This window comes from Malurus melanocephalus, unplaced genomic scaffold (genome assembly GCF_030028575.1).
Source record: "Malurus melanocephalus ecotype Western Australia unplaced genomic scaffold, MMel_1.1 scaffold_68, whole genome shotgun sequence".
Classification (NCBI taxonomy): domain Eukaryota; kingdom Metazoa; phylum Chordata; class Aves; order Passeriformes; family Maluridae; genus Malurus; species Malurus melanocephalus.
Genome location: NW_026623300.1, coordinates 1,434,671 through 1,458,317, shown reverse-complemented (window position 1 = coordinate 1,458,317; position 23,647 = coordinate 1,434,671). Strand labels below are relative to the sequence as shown.

The 23,647-nt window shown below is 41.5% G+C and overlaps 1 protein-coding gene across 1 annotated transcript in view; it reads left to right on the top strand.

Annotated features, from left to right (window-relative positions):
• The window catches only part of UNC5C (unc-5 netrin receptor C), a 240,413-nt gene that overhangs the window by 201,578 nt on the left and 15,188 nt on the right, over positions 1-23,647 (top strand). Inside the window, exons 8-11 of the mRNA XM_057366580.1 lie at positions 8,478-8,534; positions 9,940-10,131; positions 11,378-11,722; positions 14,417-14,504. Of these exons, the coding sequence (XP_057222563.1) occupies positions 8,478-8,534; positions 9,940-10,131; positions 11,378-11,722; positions 14,417-14,504 (682 nt within the window). The remainder of the gene's footprint in view (positions 1-8,477; positions 8,535-9,939; positions 10,132-11,377; positions 11,723-14,416; positions 14,505-23,647) is intronic.

Sequence of the window (23,647 nt, the reverse complement as noted above, 5' to 3'; positions counted from 1 at the left end):
CAAGGGACACTGCAACAAAAGCTGGTGTGTGCAGAGGAATGAAAAAAAAATGTTTTATTAAGAGCATGTGGGTCAAAAGAAAACTTCTAGTACATTCAGTGTGTCAGCATAATGATACAGCCACCTGGCCTATTTTGGCCTTGCAGGGGCAGTTCATTCATTTGAAAGAGGCATCTCATCTGTTCCTAGAGAAAATTTTCAGTAATATTTTATTTGATATGAGTAAAGGGATGCGTTATTCTGTTTTCTACCCAACTACTATGTAATGGTGTGGCAGTTGAGGGAGTTTATGCACACATCTCRGAGTTACGACTCATCTCTGTTTTATTGTAGCGACATGAAAAATCCCCAGCTGAGAAAATCTGATGGGCCCTTTACATCTGAGACCTCTTGCCTAGAAAACCAACTGCTGAAGYAGATAAAAGTGTTGGGAGAAAATAGCAGTGCAGAGCCACAGGCAGAACCCAAGACGCTGAAACCGCTGTCTTAACCCYAGTCACTGCAGAAAGAGCCACCTCCACATTATTTTTAAGGAAAAGCAAGTGCTGTAAGATTCTGTTTTCAAACAGCTGTAAGGCTGTTTTCAAAAATCTGAACTAATTTAAAAAAAATATTATAGCCATGCAGAGAGGAGAAAAAGGACAACCTTGTTCATCTGTATTTTTCATTCTTGTTTATCCTCTTAGGTTTTCTTTTACTCTTCCCTATTTCTCTACACAGTAAAAAAAATCAAAATGTCACTCAGATAGATGAAAGAAGAATTCAAATCTTATGAAGTCTAACTGATATATTAATTTAATTGTAGAAGAAAACCACCCCATAGGGTGRCAATAATGTACATTTATATTTTCCTTGTCATATACACAGGTGGRTATATTTCATTATTTTTGCAGGATGTCAGGCAGGGCAAAGTTACCTGAGCATCCCAAGGCTCATCAAGAAGTGAAATAATCAGAAGTAAAACTCAGTGATCTCTATTTCTAAATCTGGAGTGACAAAAGTATTGGCAGCATCATTAGACGGAAACTCCTGTTGGGGAAGGAAGTTTCTAGAGTCTGGGAAACATACATTGAGCTCATGAGCTGATTCTGGAGTCTGGGRTTTTTGAGGTTGTAAACTGGGGCATACAAGTTAGTTTTTGTGTGAGYGTACAAACCTGCCAAAGGTTTTTATAACTGTTCCATGTAGATAATGTATGCTTTCCGTGACCCTTTTTGTCCAGCATTTTGAACACTTTTGATCCCCTCTCCTAGATCCTCTTCCAAGTGTCCCTTCCTACATCTGGCTGTTTGCCTTGTGTCCTGTCTCCAGTGCTATCCCAACAAAGTGAACCCCAGGAAGTCCATGTAACATTCAGTCATTGAAAAGATGGAATTTGCAAATACAAGATCCAGCAAATCGCAGTGCTAGGCACGTGTTTACTCCTGCTGCCAAACAAACCCAGTGCTGAGGTCCTGTGTGCTCTGAGGTACTGAAGACTGGCATAAGATTTAACAATAAAAAAATCAAAGTCCTTAACTGCAAAAGGTTACATGATGTCAAATTTGGATATTCTAATCCGCATCAAATTTTCGCAACAAGTTACCCTTCCCTTCCATCTTCCCTCATTCCCATATAGATGTCATGCATGTTTCAACCAGGCAAGACCTTTCTATCAATGTTAACAAAATGTCAGGATCTAATTTCAAATGAAAACATAATTGCAGTCTTAATTATACTATATTATAAACTCCTGTTCAAGGAGAGAGCAAGAGAGTCTCCCCATTTAACCCACCCACGCAGGAAAGATCTGAGATAACACCCAAGTAAATAATCAGTCACAAAAGCTCAAGCTCCTTGTTTATTAGCCCACCCTGAATATGCCAATAATTAGTCCTTCAGAAGGAAAATAAATTGCTGTGCATTATCTCTGGGATGGCTGATATCATATCTGACCTTCAGCATCATTGCTACAGACATCATGAAGGTCTTTCTTTAGAATAGAAAATGCTAGAAGAAGCTGGCCATATTCTGTCTGAAACATTTCTGCAGCTCCAGGGAYTTTGTTGTTGGTTTGGGGATTTTTTTTAATTTTTAACCACCAYGAGTAAGATATAATAAATCACATCTTCTCAGTTTTGTGATACATTTCCTGGGAAATRGCAAGGGAGAGAAACAGTTAATAGCAATCAGAGTTCAAATATTATTGTTAATGTTTTGCCTGTGGTAAATCTGCATTAGCAACAAGTTAAGTGAACATGAAGCCTTGACACTAAACAGTCAGAATATGGGGGTTCCTCTAAGATGGCTCTTGTACCAATAATTCTGCACCCTTGTAGAAAAGAAAATACGGGAAACATGCGCAGCTTCTGGGCAGTGGAACTTGCACAGAGCAATTTAAAACTCCTGAATGTCAAATGAAATCTCCTAAATTCCTTCTCATAAACTGGGAATATGTGACTGCTTGTCCATCACAGGTGGAAATTTAGATGGACTTAAATGGAAGCCAATACCATTGCAATGCATCTGAATTAATATTTGGAAAGTCCTTGGAAGTCTTTTCTGAAAGCTTTGAGCCTTTGCACATTGTACTGATCACCTCGAATTTCCTTTAAAAATAAAGAAGAAGCTAAAACAAGCTGGTGATAGCTGTAGGAATGATGCTGAATGAGGTAAGGCAGGAGAAAACAGAACTGGCAGTGCAAGGTCACAGCCACAGCATTGCAAACACTGCAGGCACTTTTTTAGGCACATATAACTTCTTTTCTTTTTTGTCTCAAAACCTTCTCTGTATAATGGAATTTGGAATGTAGAATTGATGAATGTCTCTTCCCATGAGTGAAAAAAAAACCTGAAATTGGGCTGACATTGAATTGAGAATGGCATTTTACAGGGAAAGGGAGACAGGCTGAATTTCTAGAACTTGGAATTTGGAAACAGCAATATATGCTTGGTGGGTTTTGAGGGGTTTTCTGCCCATTAAGATCCATTGAACTAGAAATTAACCACAAGACAAAAGTCACCTGAGTTCTTAAACCAATTTTATTCAAACTTTCCAGGATAATTTCTGGAACTGACACTCGTTACAGAAAATTTCAGCAAAGCCCAAAGATTTTAAATTAAATTCTGAACTTCTGGAGCTGGACCAAAGAGCAGGGTAATACAACTTAATGCTGAAAGAAGACCTCATCTTGGGAATTAAGAACAGAAGCAATTGGGTGCATGTTGTTTGGCTCTGGTAGGAAAAATAGCTTGCTGGTTTTCAGTTATCAAATACTGGGAGTAATCTGATGTGTGTGTATCACAGTAAAACAGAGTGTTGTTGCAGTAAATTCATGCCACATTTTATATACCACAGCTACTTTAAATCCTCTGAGAACAGCTTCCTTCAAATGTTAAGCATCTGCATGTGAGCATTAGTTTCTGTTTGTCTATGTCCTGAGAAGGGAAGGCAGGAGTTGAATGACTGGCTCCTTCTTTTCTCAGAGGTGATTTAAGGGCATTGATTTCAGAGCCAAAAGAGGGACAAATGCTGTTACAGTACATTGTGCTCAACCTGTTGAGTTCTTTGCCACAGGATATCATTGAGGCCTGTTGTGTGGCTGGGCTTTCAGAAGGACCAGGGAATTACTTGACCTCAGCTCTTTTAGAAACTGCTACAGAGAGGGTAAAGAGATTTTATAAATTAGAAGCAAGTGGTGCCAGATTAAAGTGTGATTCATTAAAGAAGCTAGCAGTTATGGTATGCTTTATGCACACCGAAACRACACTTTATTAAATGGAAGTGCTGGTCTCCAATTCTCACTGATCTTGATACAGTCTCAAATTATGCATCATTAACTGAGACATCAGCAGCTAATGCTATAAAACTGTTTCTTTGCAAGATAGTTGTAAATATTTTCAYAAATGTGACCCAAACTATATTAACCCTAGCAAAAAATGTGGCCAGAAAGATCATGTTCAGCTGCTTCACCTGTCTTACCTAGATAGTTGTTGGAAAGAGGCAAAGTAGACAGGGAAAATACAAACTGTGCAAGTTGGTATTTTTCCTTCTCTCTTACGTAAATACTTTATTTTCTGCAAGCAGCAGAGTAAAGTATTTTCATAATCGGGTCAACTCACTCTAAAATTGATATCCATTAATACAAATACAGCATGACTAGAAAAGCTAGCAAAACCAATTAAGGACCAAAAAGGGGAGCCAGTTGCAAAGTTCTCTCTGCGTGAAGCTATGACCTAGTGTTTTATACCACAGGGATGAAAGTTCTCTTTAAAATATGCCAGTTCACAGGCCAAGGCAGCATATTCCCATGGCTTTCTAAGTAAAATCAAACACAGGATTTCAGAATGCCCATGGTCATGATACTGAGCTCCCAGGCTGAGCATCTTGTGTACATAAATGCCCATGAATATGCTGAGGAGCAGATTCATTCCCAGTGGAAGAAAAAGGGCTTAGAAAAGTTGTTTTGGTGACTCTGCTGACAATTTGTTAAATGCCAATCTGAAGGAATAATCTCTGGACGATTATTTTTCATTCTCTGTTCCTAAATGCTTCATTTCACCTCAGCCCTTTAGGTTTATCTGCTCCTCTTAAGGCAAATTGCAGCAGATGAGCTGGTGCTGTGGAAGGGGTCAGCCAGGCTGTTTGTTAGAGCTGTCCCCAGAGGCACAGGGTACAGGTACGCCGAGGGCTGTTCAGTGACACGGAGCAGCCGCTGTGTCCCCCGGGGCCTCGAGCACTAATGTGTTTCCAGAAGGTCAGAACAAGACATGTGGGACCARGATGCTCAAGCTAGACTCCCAATGTTTGGGGATCATCTTGTCTTCCCATGCTGCACCAAACTAATTAAATGAGCTTCACAATCTATTTAGCTAAACGGTCACAATTTCCCAAATCAGTGCCAAGTGTGACTGATGCATAAATTGAGTTAAAGTAAATTGATAAAAAGCCTGCTGAAGTCTTTTCTATATGTCAAGGTTGGATTGGTTAATTTTTCAAGTACAATCTGACATATTCACCCTTCTTCACTTTTCCCGCATGTGGCATCATTATAAAGGTGATTAAATTGTTCTTGTGCTTTCTAGAAACAAAATAGGCAATGTCTACTCGAAGCACCTTTTTTAATGACACATCTGCTTTAGTACAAAGGATCTGTGCCAGTGTAATTAATTTAGTTAAAAACTCCCACCTTTGTCACTTGATAGAAGCACTTCCACAGGGACAAAAAATGTATTTAGAAACCTAAATTGGAATATAAAGTAGAATGCATGGAGAAACATTGACTTAACTAAAGCTTTTTTACTGAATGTCTTTACCATGCAATTACAGTGGTTTGATTCCTGTGCATTAACCGAGCCTCCCGCTGATTCTCTGGATTTGACATAGAGTGAGGTACTTTAGAATGAGGGAAACAAATACCCATTTTTGGTAAGCCTTTGAGAACTTCAAACAGCAGGCACTGTGCAAGCACAGAATATGATTATTGCTATTTTACACAGTAAAATAATATTCAACAGTAAGTTACACAATGAAACAGCAAAAGCACTCCTGAAAATACACATTTCCCAACAAGCTGTAGGAAGAAGCTTAAATTACTTTTCTCCAAACAGCTCACTGGGAAACCAGCTGTTCCAAGTGTGAGTCAGCAGCCTTTCTAGAGTCAAACCCTCCAGCACCTTTCTAAATTCACACTCATTAAAAATGTTCATCTCCTTGGTAGAAGTCCCTTAGGTATTTGCCAAGCAGTGCTGTTAGTACAAGGAGGAAAATTAAAAAAAAAAAAAAATTAAAAAAAAATCTCTCTTCACTGCAATTACTTTGAAGAGAGGAGGGAAGTCATTCTTCATTATTTCAGTTACTAGTCCCAGCAGGTTTGTGTCATTATCTGATGGAAATGTCCTTTTTCCATTGTTTGAAGGCACAGTCAGAGGGAACAGTGTGACAGCCAGCTTCCTATGGAAATCTCTGTTCTCTTGTTCTGGGATCATAGCAGTAAGCCTTCCTCCTGCCCAGCACCAGTGCATGGCTGAAAGCCTTCTGCAATGCCCACTCCCTTCTGGAAGAGTGACAAAGGAGTGCTCAAAACTAATTTTGTTGTAAAACCTCCCACCCAAACRGCAGAAGCAGCCTGTAGTTGCCATGTTTGAGTGATGGCACAATGAGAAGTGGCACAGCACATTTCTGGAGAGGAAATGGGTGTCACTCCTCTGTAGCTCCAAGGATGCTCTTTCTAGCTCTCAGTAAGAGAATCAGTGGAGAGRTTGCAATGGGGTAAATTTCTTTCAGAATATTGGAGGACCGCGCTAGTTTACTTCGCTGAAAAAAAAATTGGATTTGAATTTCCATTTTCCTGCAAGGAAAGAATGTTTTCAGTAACATCACAGCTGGTCCAGGTGGTGCCATTTTTGGTGCCTGGTGAGCGACAGTGGCTGGATCCCTTCAGAGGTGGGAGGAATGATGCACAACCTTGCACACAAAACTTGCCAGCTCAGATGCAATGTAAGGAGAAGGGAATAACCTCTCCAGCTCTGCACAGGTGAGCTCAAGCCCTATGGGTGATGCAGAACCAGGGGACATGTGCTGCTCCATTCCAGCTCCCCCAGGAATATGCTGGGGTTCATGAAGTTAAGGGACACATCCTCAGCTTTCCAAGTGGTTTTCTGTACAAACAAAAGATCATTCAGATGCATCCAGCCTAAATTCCACTTTGTCCCTGGGCCTTTCAGTTCCTTCTGCCTGCCTTTTGGTTTCTCCAGAGACATCTTGCCAAATAAAATATTGGGCATAAAGCTATTACTGAAATTTAGATTTTCCAAACTATGGGCATCAGCACTCATCTGGGGAGTATTTGGGATTACCTAGGGTACTGGAACTATCATGCCCAGACTTGCTGAGCACTCACTGAGTGAGTAGAAGTACTGAGCCTGTAGAAGTTCCTCACCAGGCTTTTCATGGCCAATACCTCAAGTGCACCAGTAGAAGGCAGTTATTAACAAAAGACTGAGCATGCATGTTGAGAGTACACAACAGGTGAACTTGCCTCAAAGAACAAAGGGAAATTTCTAAAAGCAATTKTATGGCTGGAATCCTTGCTGTGAGTTAAAACTTTAAATAGAGATTACAGGCAGTATATTTTGTCCCATGATGTCCCGGAAAAAAAGCATCATCATCAAAAATCAATGATTTTGCTCTGTTATTTAAGATAAGGTAGAACTCATGCAATGGTTAATGTCTGGAAACTTTGTTCTTCGTTAGCAAGAAATACAGCCAAACAGCAGGAGATGTGCCGGGCACAGCAGGTGCCAAGCATCCAAGCTCAGCGGTTCTGGGAGCTGGGGATTATCTCTCTGGCCTGTGACACAATCCTGTGCATGAGGCACACACCAGGAGTGCATTTTCCATGTTTGTCTCCCCTGCAGGGAGTCCCCAGCTCTGTGAGCTGCTTGCAGTGCWATCAAAGGGGAGGGACTGAAATTCCCTGGAGAAGAACATAAGGGGAGGTGATGGAGGAGAGGCACCTTCTCTCTTACCCTGACTGTATTCCTATCCCAGACAGGATTTGAATTTCCAAACCCTGTTTGGTTTGGATTTGTCCTTTGCCTTTCCAGCGGGGTGAGACTCGGAGCATTTCACTCGTTTGCTGTATGGGAGGTGCTTGGYGAGCTCACAGGACTCCTGTGTGAACTGAGCAGCTCCAGTGTGCTGTGCTGTAGAGACTGCAGAAGRAAAAGACAAAGGAGACGATATCTCTTATTTATCCATCCCAAAATAAAGCTGTAAATCGTGTTATGATTTGGTCGATGCGCGGCGCTTGCAAAGATTTCAAATAAATAATGTTCTGACCCCAGGGGCCTCATTGATTTTGCAGTAATTTCAAAGAGAAACCACTCGGTCTACTGTTTGCTGACAAATTCTTTGCTCCCTGAGGAATTCCTATTGAACATGTATTAAGGACAGGATAAAATAATTCCAAGGAAATACAGGGAGAGGGCTTTKTGTATAGACTGCTCCACGAATCAGTATTTAACCTCTGACCAGTGACAACAGGTTTCCTTTAGCTCTATTAGATCAACAGCAAGCCATTATAATTAAATATAAAAACTGTTTAGAGCCTCACCAAACATGTCCTGGGAATTTAAGCATATGGCAGGGATAAGGATAAAAAGACTTTCCATATGCTAATGACCCTAGATGTCTGAAATAAATTAGATCCATTACAGTTTATGCTCAATAAAAGAAAGACTTTAAGCACTCCAAAGTTAGTGACTCGAGACCGATTTTGGCTTAGAAATTCAATCTGCCTGCTTATTAATTCTTAGTAAGGCTCTGGAGGAGACAGGGGATGCAAAATCATAATTCTGTGCTGTATCAGAATTTTAAAGTGCCATCAGTTTCTTTTCCTCCTTTTTTTTTAATTAAACTATTTTTCATGTTTCACTTTTTTGTTCTCCTCATTTGATTTTGTTCCCATTTTTGTTTAATTTCTTTTCTTTTCAAGGTTTCATTTATCCTATTTCAACTGAGCAGAGAACCCAGAATGAATATGGATTTTCTTGTAAGTTTAATGTTTGATTTTATGTTCCTGGATGTTAATTTGATGCTGTTCCTTGAGTCAGGCTTTGCTGTTAGGCCAGCTCAGTGTGACTAGACAAAAAAGGGACTTATTCAGCAAGGAAAGTGACATCCTGCTAGGCACAGGGCTTAGCAGCAGACACAGAATGATGAGGACCCTTGTGCAGAAGGGAAATGGGAGAAGATGTCACCTCAAAGACAGAAAGTGGAGAGAACGAGCCATCCTCTCATTAAAATTCCCTTAGCAGATGGAAGGAATGTGGTGGAAGGGTAACTTTTCTTTGAACAGGAACTCAGAGCTCTGCTTCCTGAACTGCTGGGCTAAAAACAGGATGTTTCAAGGTTGGTAAATTGAAGGTCTGATAGCCCAGAGCRTACGGAGATTGATCAGTCCCTTCCTGCATCTGCCAGCTCTCACCTCTGCAGCTGGAGGGCAGCTTGGCTTAAATGGCTGAAGGAGATAAAATAAAAGTGATTTCACACATTTCAAACTAACTAAAATGGGGTACTAAAGAAAGTCTGATTTGTTTTTGCACTTCCTTTTTTCATTAGGCTATTTCTAAAAATGGGATTCTTCGCTGTATAGAAATACATCAATTTTTGATCACATATTCAGACCTTTTGGAAAAAAAATGTCTGGTGGATAATGATGCTAGAGATTAGCTTGGAATTGGTGCTGAAGATACGGTATGAGCAGCTAGTAGAAATATCATAGCCATTTCCTCACAAGACAGCTCTAATAAATTTTGGTTCCTTTTGGTAAATTACCACATTTTTTCTTGTGCTTGCTTCAGCTTTTACTTAAATATGAATGTGTTAATGCCACTGATGAGAATTCAGTGTTTGATACTCTGCTTTAYTAGTTTATTTTTTTAAAGGCAAATGGATGGAAGGGAGTAATGGTTTGACATGTTATAGTTAAAAAAAAAATAAAGACCAAAGATATGTCCTGATAGTCCATAAAAAATGAAAAATTTGGGTTCTTTTATTTTTTTAAGTAAAAATAAGGCTTCTGAAGTTTAAAAAACCCACATGGTTTTAGTATCAGATGAACTTCTAAATACCATGTCACTAAGACATACTGTCTCATTTCATAGGGTGAATTTGGTACATGAGATTAAGCCTACAACGTGTTTTGCTTGGTAGTTCACTGGTATTAGATAGATGAACAGGTGGMTAGGGAAAGAGTTAGAACACAGAGAGAAATCAAGGATTGTTTTCCATCAAAAGGGCACAGATGTGCTATATGGCGTTGGAAACAGATTTTAAATTAGCCTATAAAAAAGGCAGTAAATATCTGTAGGAAACAGGAATAATAAGAATGTGTTTCTTGAAAGTCCCTGTGAGGAGGACTTTTGTTGAAGGTTCCTGCCTCTCTCTCCCTGCAGCTGCCCCTGACTCGGACGATGTCGCTCTGTACGTGGGGATCGTCATCGCCGTGATCGTGTGCCTGGCTATTTCCGTGGTCGTGGCCCTGTTTGTCTATCGCAAGAACCACCGTGACTTTGAGTCRGACATTATCGACTCCTCGGCGCTAAATGGGGGGTTTCAGCCCGTCAACATCAAGGCTGCAAGGCAAGGTTAGTTGGCATTTCACTGCATTTTGACCAATTCGGGAAGATGCCATCAGATTAGGATCTCGTGGGCTGTGTGAATGATACCCCCTGGACGGTGGATGACACTTGATAAAAGGGAGAAGGATCATGTTCATTTGTTTCTGCTTGTCGACTGCTCAAAGCCCATGCTGGCGTTTTTCAGCTGTGCTCAAGAGTATAAAGCAGCTGAATTTAACTTCAGAAGAGAGAACATGAATGTGAGAGCAAAACTCAGACACATTTATGGAAATACAGGTCCAGCTCAAGTTGAAATCAAAGGCAAAGCTGTGACAGAAACAACGGAGGCAGGATGTATTTCAGGAGTGATACTACAGTAATTCTGTCACATCTCCCTCCCCTTTATTTCACTAATGGCTTTTTTCCCTGTGCCTTGTCTCCACGGGTATAAACAGTAGTTTGAGAAGGACTGTGCTTTTAATAGACAAATATACAAGAAATTGTGGTAGAACATCATTTAATAACAAATATTTTTATTACTGATGCATAACAGCTTGATTTTTTTCCTCACTTCATTGGCCAGGAAAAAACACTCTAAAGGTCATCCTGCCTTTATCAAGACACTTGTTTCAGCTGAACAGTTCCTCTTTTTTCCCAATATTTGTACCAGAAGAAAAAATCAAAGTAAGAGTTAAGATGACAAAAGAGTTGCCACATGTAAGATTAGCAGAAGTGTTTTCTTTGCTGGAGAAACTCATAAAACAAATCTCAAAAAAGAGTATGGCAGGTACTAATGGCCCCTGCAGGAAACCATAGACATGATGACCTCATAGGCTTGCTGTGTCTTTTATTTCAGGAATACTGTCTTCAAGCCACTTGGGTGAATTGGTTAATGATTTCCATGTAGCATTTAGGGAGGGGTTTTTAGTTAAAACTAGATCTACTGAGCAATGAAAACATCCGGCCCTGAAGCTAAGCGTGTCTTATTTGAAATCCGAGTGCAGCCTGGAAAAAWAATCCCAGAAAAACCTTCAGGGCAGAAACAGGCGGTAATTTTGTGTGGCAATTGGATTCCACAGCAGCTGGGGCRTTATGAGCCCTGGGAGTTTGCTGGAGAGATTCATGGAAACAGAGATGAAGGTTCAGGGACTTTGCATATCTGAGCAYTTGGAGCGAAAGGCAAAATGCAGAATGCAAACCTAAATTGTGGTTCAGAATGAAGTCATTAGAGTACGGAAGTAATTGTGGTTCTTCTTTCTCATCTCCACTGCAGACCTGCTGGCTGTGCCACCAGACCTCACCTCTGCTGCAGCCATGTACAGGGGTCCYGTGTACGCCTTGCACGATGTCTCGGATAAAATCCCAATGACCAACTCTCCAATCCTGGACCCACTGCCCAACCTGAAGATCAAGGTTTATAACAACTCTGGTGCAGTCACTCCCCAGGATGACCTCTCTGACTTCTCCTCCAAGCTGTCCCCACAGATGACACAGTCTCTGCTGGAGAATGAGACCCTGAACGTGAAGAACCAGAGCCTCGCTCGGCAAACTGATCCATCCTGCACTGCCTTTGGGACCTTCAACTCCTTGGGAGGCCACCTAGTAATTCCCAATTCAGGTAAGCACTGGCCATGCTGGCTTACTTGTTTGTGGGTTTAAGTGATGTTGGCTTGYTTTTGTGTAAGGGGAGAAAGTCTGGGAAATATCTGAGACTCAGCCCTTTCTTTGATCAAATAAATAGATGGGGTTTTTTCCTCCCTTCATTTGCATCCACCAAAGTACTTCAAATGTCTTCTACCCTAATCCTGGCCACCTTTCAAACACTGCRGACTTGAGGAAGACTTGCCCTTCACTACAAGAACACAATGTTAGGAGTAGTGGCTGAGGGAGCTGGGATGGTGTAGCCTGGAAAAAACACTGAGAGGAGACCTAACTGCTTTCCACAGCTACCTGAAAGGAGGCTGTAACAGGATGGGGGTCGGTCTCTTCTTCCAGGTAATGCTTAGGGGTGTGATTTAGTGGGGAACATGGTGCTGGTAATGACTGGACTYGATGATCTTAGAGGTCTCTTCCAACCTAAATGATTCTGTGATTCTAAACAGAGTATTGGAGGACTCAGCCATTTTCTGATACATGCAAGGCTTCAGAGCTCCACTGTGCAAAGTGCAATTCAACATCACCTTTTCCTTTTATTGCAGGAACTTCAATACACTGTCTCTATTTTTCCATAGCACATAAAAGAGGACAAATTAATTTTTAAAAATTGGTTGTTCCACTTCCTATTCATTGCAGGCTATGTGCAATTGAAGTAGGACAGCAGAATACTATTTTTGGAAGGGTTTTTACCTCAAGTTATTGTTGACTGCCTTTACAGCTAAGAAAAAGAGGGACTGAGCATTGAGGGCCTGTTGATGTAATTGCACAGTGCTGCTCAATCTTTCTTACAGAGCACAAAATCTGGCTTCCAGTYCCCCTCAGGCCACCCTGGCATCAGGAGGCCATTTCAGAGCATCCAAGGAGCTCTTGGGCAGCCTTGGGAGTGCTCAGGTCTTTCTGACAGGTTTTTCAGCAGAGCCATTCTGCTGCTTGTTTCCTACATATCAGCACCCAGATATTCCTATGGGTTTAGTACAGTACTGCAGAGCTGCATTAATATCTAAAGGGAGAATGAATCAAATACATCAAACACTTGATGTKGAGGACATGCAGGAACACACCTGCCCAATTTCACTGGAATTTTGAATTCAGGCAGGACCACAGTACACAACACACTGCAGCTCACAGGTTGACCATTTTACATCAAGTGCCCTGACCAAGGAGATAATGCCTACCCCTGTCCCCTGCTCCTTTGCTGGATCACTTCTTATTTGTTGATGTTCTGGAGGAAGCACAATGCCTGGGTGACCCAGGATGTGGATGATTTGGTCCTTCCAGAGTGCATTTCCACACTGCCCATGAAGCAGCCAAAAGTGGTTGGAGCCATAGCCCCACTCTTCTAACGGGAAGCAAAAATATCTGTTACATTTAAGTAAAAATTGAACTAATTCAATAAATCTGGTGCTGACTGATAAGCAACATTGTAAATTCGTGCTRCATAGTCTGGGGTTTCCCATTTCTCTGAGGAGCAGCTGAAGATAGATATAGATACTCAGTTTTCTTATGCCACAGTGGTGCACATTATCAGCAAAGTCCATTAGTCACAGTTAATTCACGTACATTAATATCAATTTGTGAAGAAAAAAACATTTGGTGCTGTAATCGCTTCAAAATGATTAAAGTAATGATTTTCTAAAATAAAACAATCTGCCTGCTGCTACTCTCTATGCCTTTGTGCTGCTTCTAGGTGTACATGTACACCCAGGTGTACAGGTGCACTGTGACTTGTATGTTTAAGAAAAGAGGGAGGGCCATTCAAGGCATCTGTAAAGTCTCTCYTGTGTGGGCACATGTGTAAATGTCTTCTTCTGGGTCAGTTTTCAGCTGTGTACCAGTAACTGTATGCAAATCCTTGCCACTGATTTCCAGCTAATCCTCCCCATCTCCACAGAGAGCTGGCTGGGATGTGTCCAGCAGAGTGAAATAGCCAGTTCATGGGCTGTGTTTGACATCTCTTAAATGGAAATATTGTAAGAGCAGTGTTTTTTAATCAAGTGTGCAGCAAATCGTTACTGAAAAGGACACTGAGCTTATTTGCCCACATTTTTTTCCAGGTTGGTTACCCCAGTTTTAAGCCACTTTCTAGGACTAGGCACTTCCAAAATACCAAAAAACCCAGGTTTGTCTTTCTGGCAGTCTAGAAACTGACTGCACTGAAAGCMAGGATGCCAGACACAGAAGTCATCTTTCAGGAAACAACTAGTTCTTGTTGCTTCCTGGGACAGTGCTCCACTGCCTTTTTTTCCAGATCTTAATTAAGTAAGAATTGCCTAGGGAGAGATGTCCCATTACAGCTGTTGGAAATTTTAGTCAGAGTTGCTTGTTTTTCCATCATTTTACAAGGTAAGCAACAGCGTAACCATCTGTCTGCTCTTTAAATAAAATGAAAGGGAAGAAAATCCTCTTTTCCACTCCCATATTTCCATGCCAGTGCAAAAGAGGAATAAGAACAGGCAGCTGGGTACTGGAGACACCAGGGTTACAGCAAATGCTTTTTCTCCCRAGCTGCTGAGGTCATTTAGAGTCTGCTGGTGAGGTTGACTGAAAATCTGGCATTACAGGCTTCATCTTCTGCCTCTCCTGTCAACCCTCTTCACAGATCTACTCACCTCTTTTTTCTCCATTTTGTATCTTTTGTGTCTCTTGTGTTCCTCAGGAGTGAGCTTGCTGATCCCAGCGGGAGCCGTTCCACAAGGGAGAGTCTATGAAATGTATCTGACAGTTCACAGGAAAGAGAATATGAGGTAAAAAACTTCCTTTATTTCCTTAAGTACATTAATTTCCTATTTAGTGCATTTTATTTCCATTCGGTGCATTAAGTGAGGGGGAAACTGTAGTAACTGCAGATCTGTGGTAATAATGCTTATGCAAAGCATTATGATAAAATGCACTGAAGCCGTTTGCTCACTTGGAGGTAAACACAAGCAAAACCAAGAATAAACTTTGCCACAAAACCAGCTCAGATTGTTTTTCTAACCAAGAGTTGCAGTCTGCARCAAGACCTCAGGCCAAGGCGATGCTGAACTGCAGAGGAGCAGGGAAAATGTGCCAGCATGACTTTGTGCAGCAGGGAAAGTGTGAGGTAACCTTGATAAAGACCTGTGCTGCAAAGGAGAAGGGAGCAGAGGAGAAAGGTGATAAATCAGCTCAGTGGAGGCACAATGGAAAATCTCCTCTCCTGTTAGAGCAAAGGTGAATTTCTATTTTACCCTTCACGGGCTTGGTTAGTCCATGAAGTAAAGAGGATGGAGCCAAAGCTTTTGGTGTTATCCACCTCCTTGCTGCTTTGCCCCAGGTACAGCATGCCAAAGACACCCAGAGCTGATGGGTGACCACTGTTGTTGTCACCTGTTACCTGCATGTGTGGCCAATTCATATTCTAGAATCTCTACTGAGTCATCCGGCAGCCTTGAAATTAAAAAAAAAAAAATTGTTTACTAAAAGGCCAAGATATCATCTGGAGCCATTCAGGAAATCCTCATGAAGAGAAAGGTGAGATCTTAGGCTGCAGAATGGACTCCTGTGCACAAAGGCAGGATGGCAAATGTGAAGCTGAGGCAGTCATTACACGGTACTTTGCCTCTTTCTCCTCCTCATAGCTAGATATGTTTTTTGGCTCAGCCTCTTAATAGCTTTTATTATGTGCTAAGCCACAGCTGTTTATACACTGTGTGTTATTGAACACTATTCTTTAGCTTGGTAGTCTTTCACCCAAGCTAAAATAATCTGCTTAAAGAAAAATTAAATAATCCTTCCACCCACCCTTTTGCATACATTATTCATCAGCTGCTCTTTGAAAAATAGCTAATTGCAGCTACAGAAAAAAATGTCTCTGTTCATAGTTAGTATTGATTATATTCCTATTACTTCTGGCTGTGTTTTAAGGACATTTACATACAGTGTTGAACAAAGACTGTTTCCTGAAGAAGGAAGAAAAAATCAGATGGCATCCCCTGTCATTCAACTTGCCTCTAAATCTCCCTTTCTAAAATATGTAATTCCTAAAAAAAAATTATTTAATTCCTAGAATGTACTCTATGTGCAATTATTTTCTTTCCAACCAGTTATGAGGGAATCTCTGTTTCTTTATTAATGCAGCTGTGGACAACTAATGTTACATAGTAGTCTAATTTATTTTCYTCAAGGATCATAAAGCCTTCTCTGCATGCTTGGTGATTGCTGTAACTCAGCAAGTCACACAGAGGATGGAAGGATAGGCTAACCTGTGCTGGGAAAAGCATGGTTGGATGCTGCTGCCTGCCAAACTGAGCAAGTGGGCCAAAGGACACCTGCAGGAGTAAACAGAATGCTGTGAATCCTCACTTACAATGAAGATTTTAGAAGCAATTTCTTTCCCTAGGAGAGGAGAGCAGTCTATCTTGGCCATGGGGCAGCAGGGCTCATCATATTGTGGTGGCAGTCACTTTCTGGATACGCAGAGCCCAGCTGCTGATTTGGTATGTGGCAGTTTTTCTGCTGCCCATGAGCACACCAGGCTCTCCATGCTCTTACATACCACCCTCTCCTAGGACATTTCAGATGGAGTTCATTGGGTGTTGTCCAGATCACTGAGAACTGAATATTCATTAAAAAGGGCTTCAACATCACAGAAGTGTGATGTCTTCCTGTTATCTGCCCCCTTTCCTCAGGTGCCAAGGAGCAGAAAGGRGTGAGTGGCACCCAGATGTGATGGTCCCCTGACTCATTACCAGACATTTAACTTCTATAGGAGAGCTACAGCTCAGTCACAGCATATTTTTTTCTGACTGCATGGGCCACAGCTGTTGCTTCATATAATAGGAGTCATATGGGTACCACAAGTTGCTGTGTGGTGTAATTATTTTTTAAATCAGCTACTGCACTCTTGCAGCACTCTAGCAGAGAGTGATAGCTCCCAGTAAGGACTAGCTGCAGACATTTGCTTTYGTGGCCAGGCGGTAACTGCAGTGTCCAACAATCCTTTGAGACCCTGTATTTATTGTCATGAGCACTGTGCAAATGAGTATGGGTTGTAAAGTCCTGTTACGTGTGGATGTAGCTTGGAAGGGGACATGCAGGAAATTATAAAATATGTGTTATGATCAGAAGGAAGGCAGAGCCTTGTCCTTGATTTTACAGCTACCACTGGGGTGAGAATGTGCTCTCCATGGTGCTACCCAAAGAGAACAGTGCAGCGACAGAGAGGGGCACCACCACAGCTCACACATCTCCAGCAACTCAAGATATAGCTACCACTTTGTTTGTAGAAATACGATACTACTGAACAGTCAAGCTCAAACACAAAACACGTTATTGCTCAGACTCCTGCAAATTCCCCTTCTCTTTTCCTTTGTTTTCATAACGCATTTCCCCAGTTGGTCTCTGAAAGCTGCAGTACAGAAATCTGAGAGCCATCACAACCCAGTAATATCACTCTTTTGTGTTGCCTTGCAGATTGGTTAGGGAGAGCTTTCTGAGACAGTCTGTTTATTGCATTCTGTATCTATCAAAGCACGTGAGAGCAGGGAGGTCACCCTAAAAGCATTATCCTCCTGCAGTGAATTGGGGTTCTGATAGCTTGCAGTAAATACCACTTGGAGGCASCTGTTTTCCTGAGTGTGTTAGTATACTCGTGGCACAGTGGGGTTTCTCTTTTCCTGGACTGATGCTCCASGAGAGTGTTATTCCTGCTCCTGTCCTGCAAACTCACCCCCATTGTGCCTGTCATGAGGGGCAGGATGGATGACAGGCAGGCTGGTGTGTTGACCTCATGGAAAGATCCACTTGCAGCTACAGTGGGGAAAAGGATATCCATGTATATATGGGTGTGTGTATATACATATATATATAYATATGTATGTGTGTATGTAACTGAAAAAATGACAATTCTGTGAGAGTATTTCACAGCTATCAGACAGGTTTCTGTCTTGGAGCTTATTTTGCAGTGATCYGATGCTCTCTCCCTTAGTCTGCGGAAGTGTGACCAACTCTGAGATTTGCAAGAAGGGATCCCTTCCTGAGTGGTGGTTTCATCTGTAAAATCAGTGCRTTATGTTGGCTGGTACCTGGCAAGAGCCTGTTCCCATGGGCATCTATGAGAGCCTGGGTTTTACAGATTAAGTAATATAGTTAATTAATTTGTAATTTAATCCCAAGGATTAAATATCATGAGTATAAACCTCCAACCTTCAGGATTTGCTTGACTGCCTCAGGTTAAAAACCGAATCTTGTCGTGAGCTGAATTAGGGAGCTGTGTTTCCTTCAGAAACATCTGGCAGGGGTCAKTGCTCGATGGGGTCTGGGTCTTGATGGACCACTGGTTTTATCCTGCATGGCAGCTCCTGTGCTCCTGTGTGGATCCCTGCTAGGCTTGCATAGCTTTAGGAGGAGCTGCTCTGGCATGCTCTAATCACAGCAGTGTGAAGGACACTCCTGGATAATCCATCACAGAGGAGGTGTTCCAAATGAGAGYAATGTCACCGTGCCCAGGAAACCTGACAGCCCTGAAGAACAGAGCAAGCAACACTCCTGAAGACCTTGATGGAAGGTGCACTTGAGTGTGTAAATTTCAAATTAGGAGAAAAGGGAAAAAGGGAGAAAAGGGTAAGGTGAACCTAGCCAGGATTTGTATCAATGGCTTCATAATGTATGCACAGACTGCAAGATAAAGTCAAGCATCTGATCAGTGAGTGTGATCCAAGGAGCAGCATTGTCTTTTTCACCAGTAAACCTTAAGCTTAGTGATGTGAAATAAAAGAAATTGAAGTCTTCCACATCTCATTTCTCCGCCTTCCTTCTTTATCTCAGTTGCATAAACAAAATTACTTTGCAACTCCAGAAGACAATTTCATGAAGTGACAGTCACTGTAATTGAAAAATTCAACATAAAAAAGGCCAGAGCATGAGCAAAAGGGGAGGGCAAACTTTTTATTTTTCTTCTATAGATAGACTGTTAGAAGAACCAGGGTCTGTTGAGAATATTAAATTTGAAACTCAAGATGRAACACATATTAAAAAATAAAGCCCCAGCAATGAAAGGAGAAATAAAATACCTTCCCTCTAACTTTTGGCTAAGCTGTGCAGAAGGGTTGCTATGTGATAGCCATTCCTCTCTCCCTTCTCCATCCTGTGCTTCCTGAGCTGCTGTGATTGCCTGGAGCACAGAGCACAATGCAGTCCCACTGAGGAGCAGAGATTTATCTAGTTGTGCTCACATCTGCTGTCTGACAGCTACCTTAATGAATATGGTCTGGYTTATTACAGGGAGATGGTTTCAAATGAGTAATCCCATTAAAAACACAAATTTGATTGTGAGGGGGCCAGATAKGGTGAATAAAAGTTTGTTTGCTTTTAAATGTAAGTTGACTGTTCTTGGTAATCTGCGAGGGCTGGGAAAACAACTAAAAATATCTGAAGACCTTTCAGTTCCTGTTTGTGCCTTTTAATGGAAATGCTAAGCAGGCATTTGAATTTTAGTCTCAGATCCTTGTAAAACAAAAACGCCTCTTAGTTTTTGGAGTCATACAGCTCAGTCTTCTCTAACAAGTTGTCCCAAGACTGCTGCAAGCCTAAAGTGAAGCACACGTTGATGGGGATTTTGCAGGGGCTTGGGTTTGGGGCTCTTTTTTGGATAACAGCCTGAAAATTGGACCACAGTTTTGATGAAGTCTGCTCATAGGTCCAACTCCCTTGCTCTATATGCTCCCCTATGTCTCTGTTTTTGCTGGACCTCCTGCAATCTATAAATATATAAATCTATGAATCTCAATGCTGGACCACAACACCTGCTCCTCCAGGTCAGGATCCTGGCTTTGCTGGTGCTGCATCACCTGTTTCAAGAGAAGGAATAAAATTGCCTGTAATGAGTGGCTGCACAACAACTTGTCTTCAGGGGAGTTTGTTGTTTACTAATTCCATGAATTAGTGTTGGTTTATGCTTTGAAGAAGAGCGATTAATATTCTTTGGATAATGTGTCTTCTCTACTGCATCTGTTTCTGCTCTCATTAGCTATAGTAAGGCATAATCCTTTTGTTTTAAAATGGAAATTCAAAGCAGTGAGAAGCAAGAGAAGATTTGCCCAGAGATTTTTGTTCCTTCTTCCTGTCACTTGTCATAGGGCACCTCTCTGCTGTGTGTGCCATTGTGGTTTTTAGCCTCATTCCTCTGGGTTTCAGGTGTTTACTTCTGAGATCTCATGGTCCCTAAACATCCTGCTACCTGCAGTCATGTTGGAGCTGGAGAGGAAAGGGAATATCACCTTGATGTGCTTTGACATGCCTTGTCCCATACAACACCAGAAATCAGATTTGCTTTTTGTCACCTTACACGTTGACTCCTGCTGTGTTGCAGCAAGCYTGCCTGAAATCTTGTTCACTTTTATTGCTTTCTTTGTTACTAAATAACTCCTTGGAACTTGTTCTGCTCCAGTTTGAGTTACTGTATGATTAATAGGATTTTATTCCCACTCGTATTTTTACCTTCTCTAGAATTTTGGCATTGTTTTCTGGCTGTCACTGTTCTTGTAGTGATTCCTTAYTAATCGTTACCTGTAAATTTAACATTGTGCTTTCCACATTGTGAGTAAAAATCCTGGCCTCACAGTAGTCAGAGAGAGGTTTGGCAGAGAGGTTTAATAGAACTGGGATTTTACCTTAACCGTGACAATGACCCACTCCACACCACTTGAGAACTTCTCTGCAACTCATTATATCTTCATTTTTACAGGTTTATGTGCACAAGGTGGATGTTGGAGAGTCACTAAGACCAGCAGATGTTCAGTAATTTTGTGGTGCCAGTCTCTGGTGTGTGCSTGCTTGGGAATTTAGGACTGTAAAGCCAGGCACCCCCACAAATGATCCATTTTTCTGCTCTTCACTAGTCAGATATRAATACCATAAATACCCAGGTCAGGACCATGCATATCTCACCCACTTGGCAATAAATCTTCTAAATCTGGTGACAAGGATGCTGTTTATGAACATGGGGGAAAAAAATTAACGTTGTATTTTTAACATATCATTTGTATGCTTGTATCCACATCCCACCTCAGCTGCTCACGGTGCAGACTGCAACACATCCTTCCTTACTTGGTGTTCTGCATGTTTTTTTTTTTATACTTGTGCTAATCAGCTATAAAATGTTGCAGCACAGAGCCATGCCCTTCATCAGGGTCCTAAAAACTGACAGTTAAAAAAATTTTGGCATGAAACAGTGGCTAAAATTGACTTGGAGACAACTTCAGACTATATGATATATCAGTACCATATTATTTTAATGACCTTTTGGGTTTTTTTAAACTGCATACATCAGTGCTTGTCAATTTTAGCTCATTTTTCACCTAAAAGGTGCTATTAATTTTTTTAAGGCAATCATGATATATTCACGCCTGTGTTGTTTTTGACTGTTTTGTAATTCAGTCAAAAAACTATGATAGCTTGTATTTTATTTTATTTTCTTTTTTATGGGTCAGTCCTCTTAGATGAYGTTAGGTTAACTAGATGATTAAGTCCATAGCTGGCAAGATCTGTAACTTTCTATACAAAAATTGTAATTTTGAGAGATCTTTCTCATAAGACACTATATTTCTTGAAATTTCTTGAATTAGACTATAGGGGAGTGCTCAAATATCCACTAATTCCCAAGGCTGATGACCATTAAAAACCACTGACACACTCAGAGTGCTTTTTAGGTTTCTTGTTGCTTCTTATGTAAATGAGTCAGAAAAAGAAGAAATGTTTTAGTGAAAAACTGTCTATTTATTCAGTCTGTCTTACAAGAGAGCAATACCTCATTTTCTTAATCTGAACCCAGAGATTGCCAGCAGTATGCCAGAGGAGCTGGGCTAGGTACTCTATCTGCTGGTGTTTCATTTCTTTTGTGTGCTGTTTGTTAGGCTGAAATAGCTGGCACGATACGTGATAGCTGTCCAGATTGTTACACTTTACATCTTTTGTGAAAGACMTCTATATCGCAGCTGTTTGTTTCCAGCCCATGGATTTTCAGAAACAATTGTTAAGTCATTTAGTAAACTCATCAGTTAATTTCCACAGATGTATATCATCTGGATTTACCGATTTGCATAGATTTAAATTTTTCCATGCCAGACATTTTTTTTCTCCTCAAATGCTATAAAAGCCTCCACAACATTTGTAGCAACAAGGGATCATTTTCAAAAGTGCCTTCATCCCATTTTGAAAAAGGATTTCTCAGAAGTTTGTCTTTCATTTTCTGTGAGATTAATGGGATAGGCAGGGAGAATTAAGGTGGAAAAAATTAGATTAGTCCTATGGGCATATATTTGCAATAGCCGGAACAGGTGTGATAAATTTGATATCAAAATAGCTTCTGTCCTGATTTAGCCTCCTTGAAAATGTTTTCTAAGATTACTTGCTCTGCTCTGCATTGGTGAGGCCTCACCTTGAACACTGTGTGCAGTTTTGACCACCACAATGTAAGAAAAATATTTAATTATTTGGATTTAGAGAGTATCCAAAGGAGGGTGATGGAGATGGTGAAGGGTCTTGAGGGGAAGCCTTTGGGGAGCAGTTGATGGCACTTGGTCTGTTCAGGAGAAGAAGACGATGAGGGGAGATCTCGTGCTGGGAAGAGGAGGGGCAGGCACTGCTCCCTGTGGTGACAGTGACAGGACCCGAGGGAATGGGCTAAAGTTATGTCAGGGGAGGTTTAGGTTGGATATCAGGAAAAGGTTCTTCACCCAGAAGGTGGCTGGGCACTGGCACAGGCTCACCAGGGCAGTGGTCTCAGCACCAGCCTGACAGAGTTCAAGAAGGGTTTGGACAATGTTCTCAAGCACAGGGTGGGACTCTTGGGGATAATCCTGTGCAGGGGCAGGAGTTGGACTCGATGATCCTTGGGGGTCCCGTCCAGCTCAGGATATTCTATGATTCTGTGATTACAGCAACCTTTTTTCCCCTTGGTAAAGGCAAAGACTTGCAGAAAATWAACAGCAATACTGTCCCAACTAATGTCACAAAGACTGATGCAGGGGGGATTGAACTCTTACCTGGTGCAGAGCATGTGAGGTCCCATAGGCAAATCAGGATTTTTAAGTGCAGATCCCATTGAATGCTTTTAATCCCCCTCTTGCTGGTTTCTGGATCATGAATTTGTCCTCTGTTATTTAGGGAGGTAGTTGGTGAGGCACATTCGGCTGTATCTGTCACACACCATATGCTGGGATAGTTAAAGTCACTCGTGCTTCCTCTTGTTTTGAGCTCCTCAGTGGTTGGTCTGGGATGGTTTGCACACACATGCTCACACACACACACACACACACACACTCACATTCTACCATTTTCAAACCACAGTGTATGCTATGTATCCTAAATATTCATTTGATTTCCTGTAACACCCATTCCTAGTGACTGGCAGCAAGCACACTGGCTAATACCAGTGTTTTTAGCTGAACAGCTCAGGGTAATCACTAAAAATCTTGGGCTTTGTGAGTGTGTTTTACCCCTGCACTATTCCCTACCATCCCTTTGTCCCTTCGCCCTCACCAGCAGTGACACCTGCTCCCTGTATTTGCAGTAGCCATTCTAGTAGGTCTGAATGCCTTTTAAGTATCAGTGGGTTTGGTGATGGCTCAGGACTCGATATGCACATCTCAGATGTGCTGCGTGCCACTTAGAAGGATTCAAACATCCTCACATGCTTATTAGTTCAATGTTTTCATCATCTTCACTTTTCTCTGTCCTGACAGTCAGTAATTCTCACAAGTGGTGAGAATTCTCACAGCTCTTCTACAAGAACCACCATTCATTTGTGTGTGTTACTGAACAGCTGCCAAATGCAGCAGTGACCACATTTTGGCAGTGGGTAAAATGAAGCCTCTGCATCCCATTCTGCAAGGATCCTTCAAAGTTCTCAGCAAATGTGTTCTGTAGT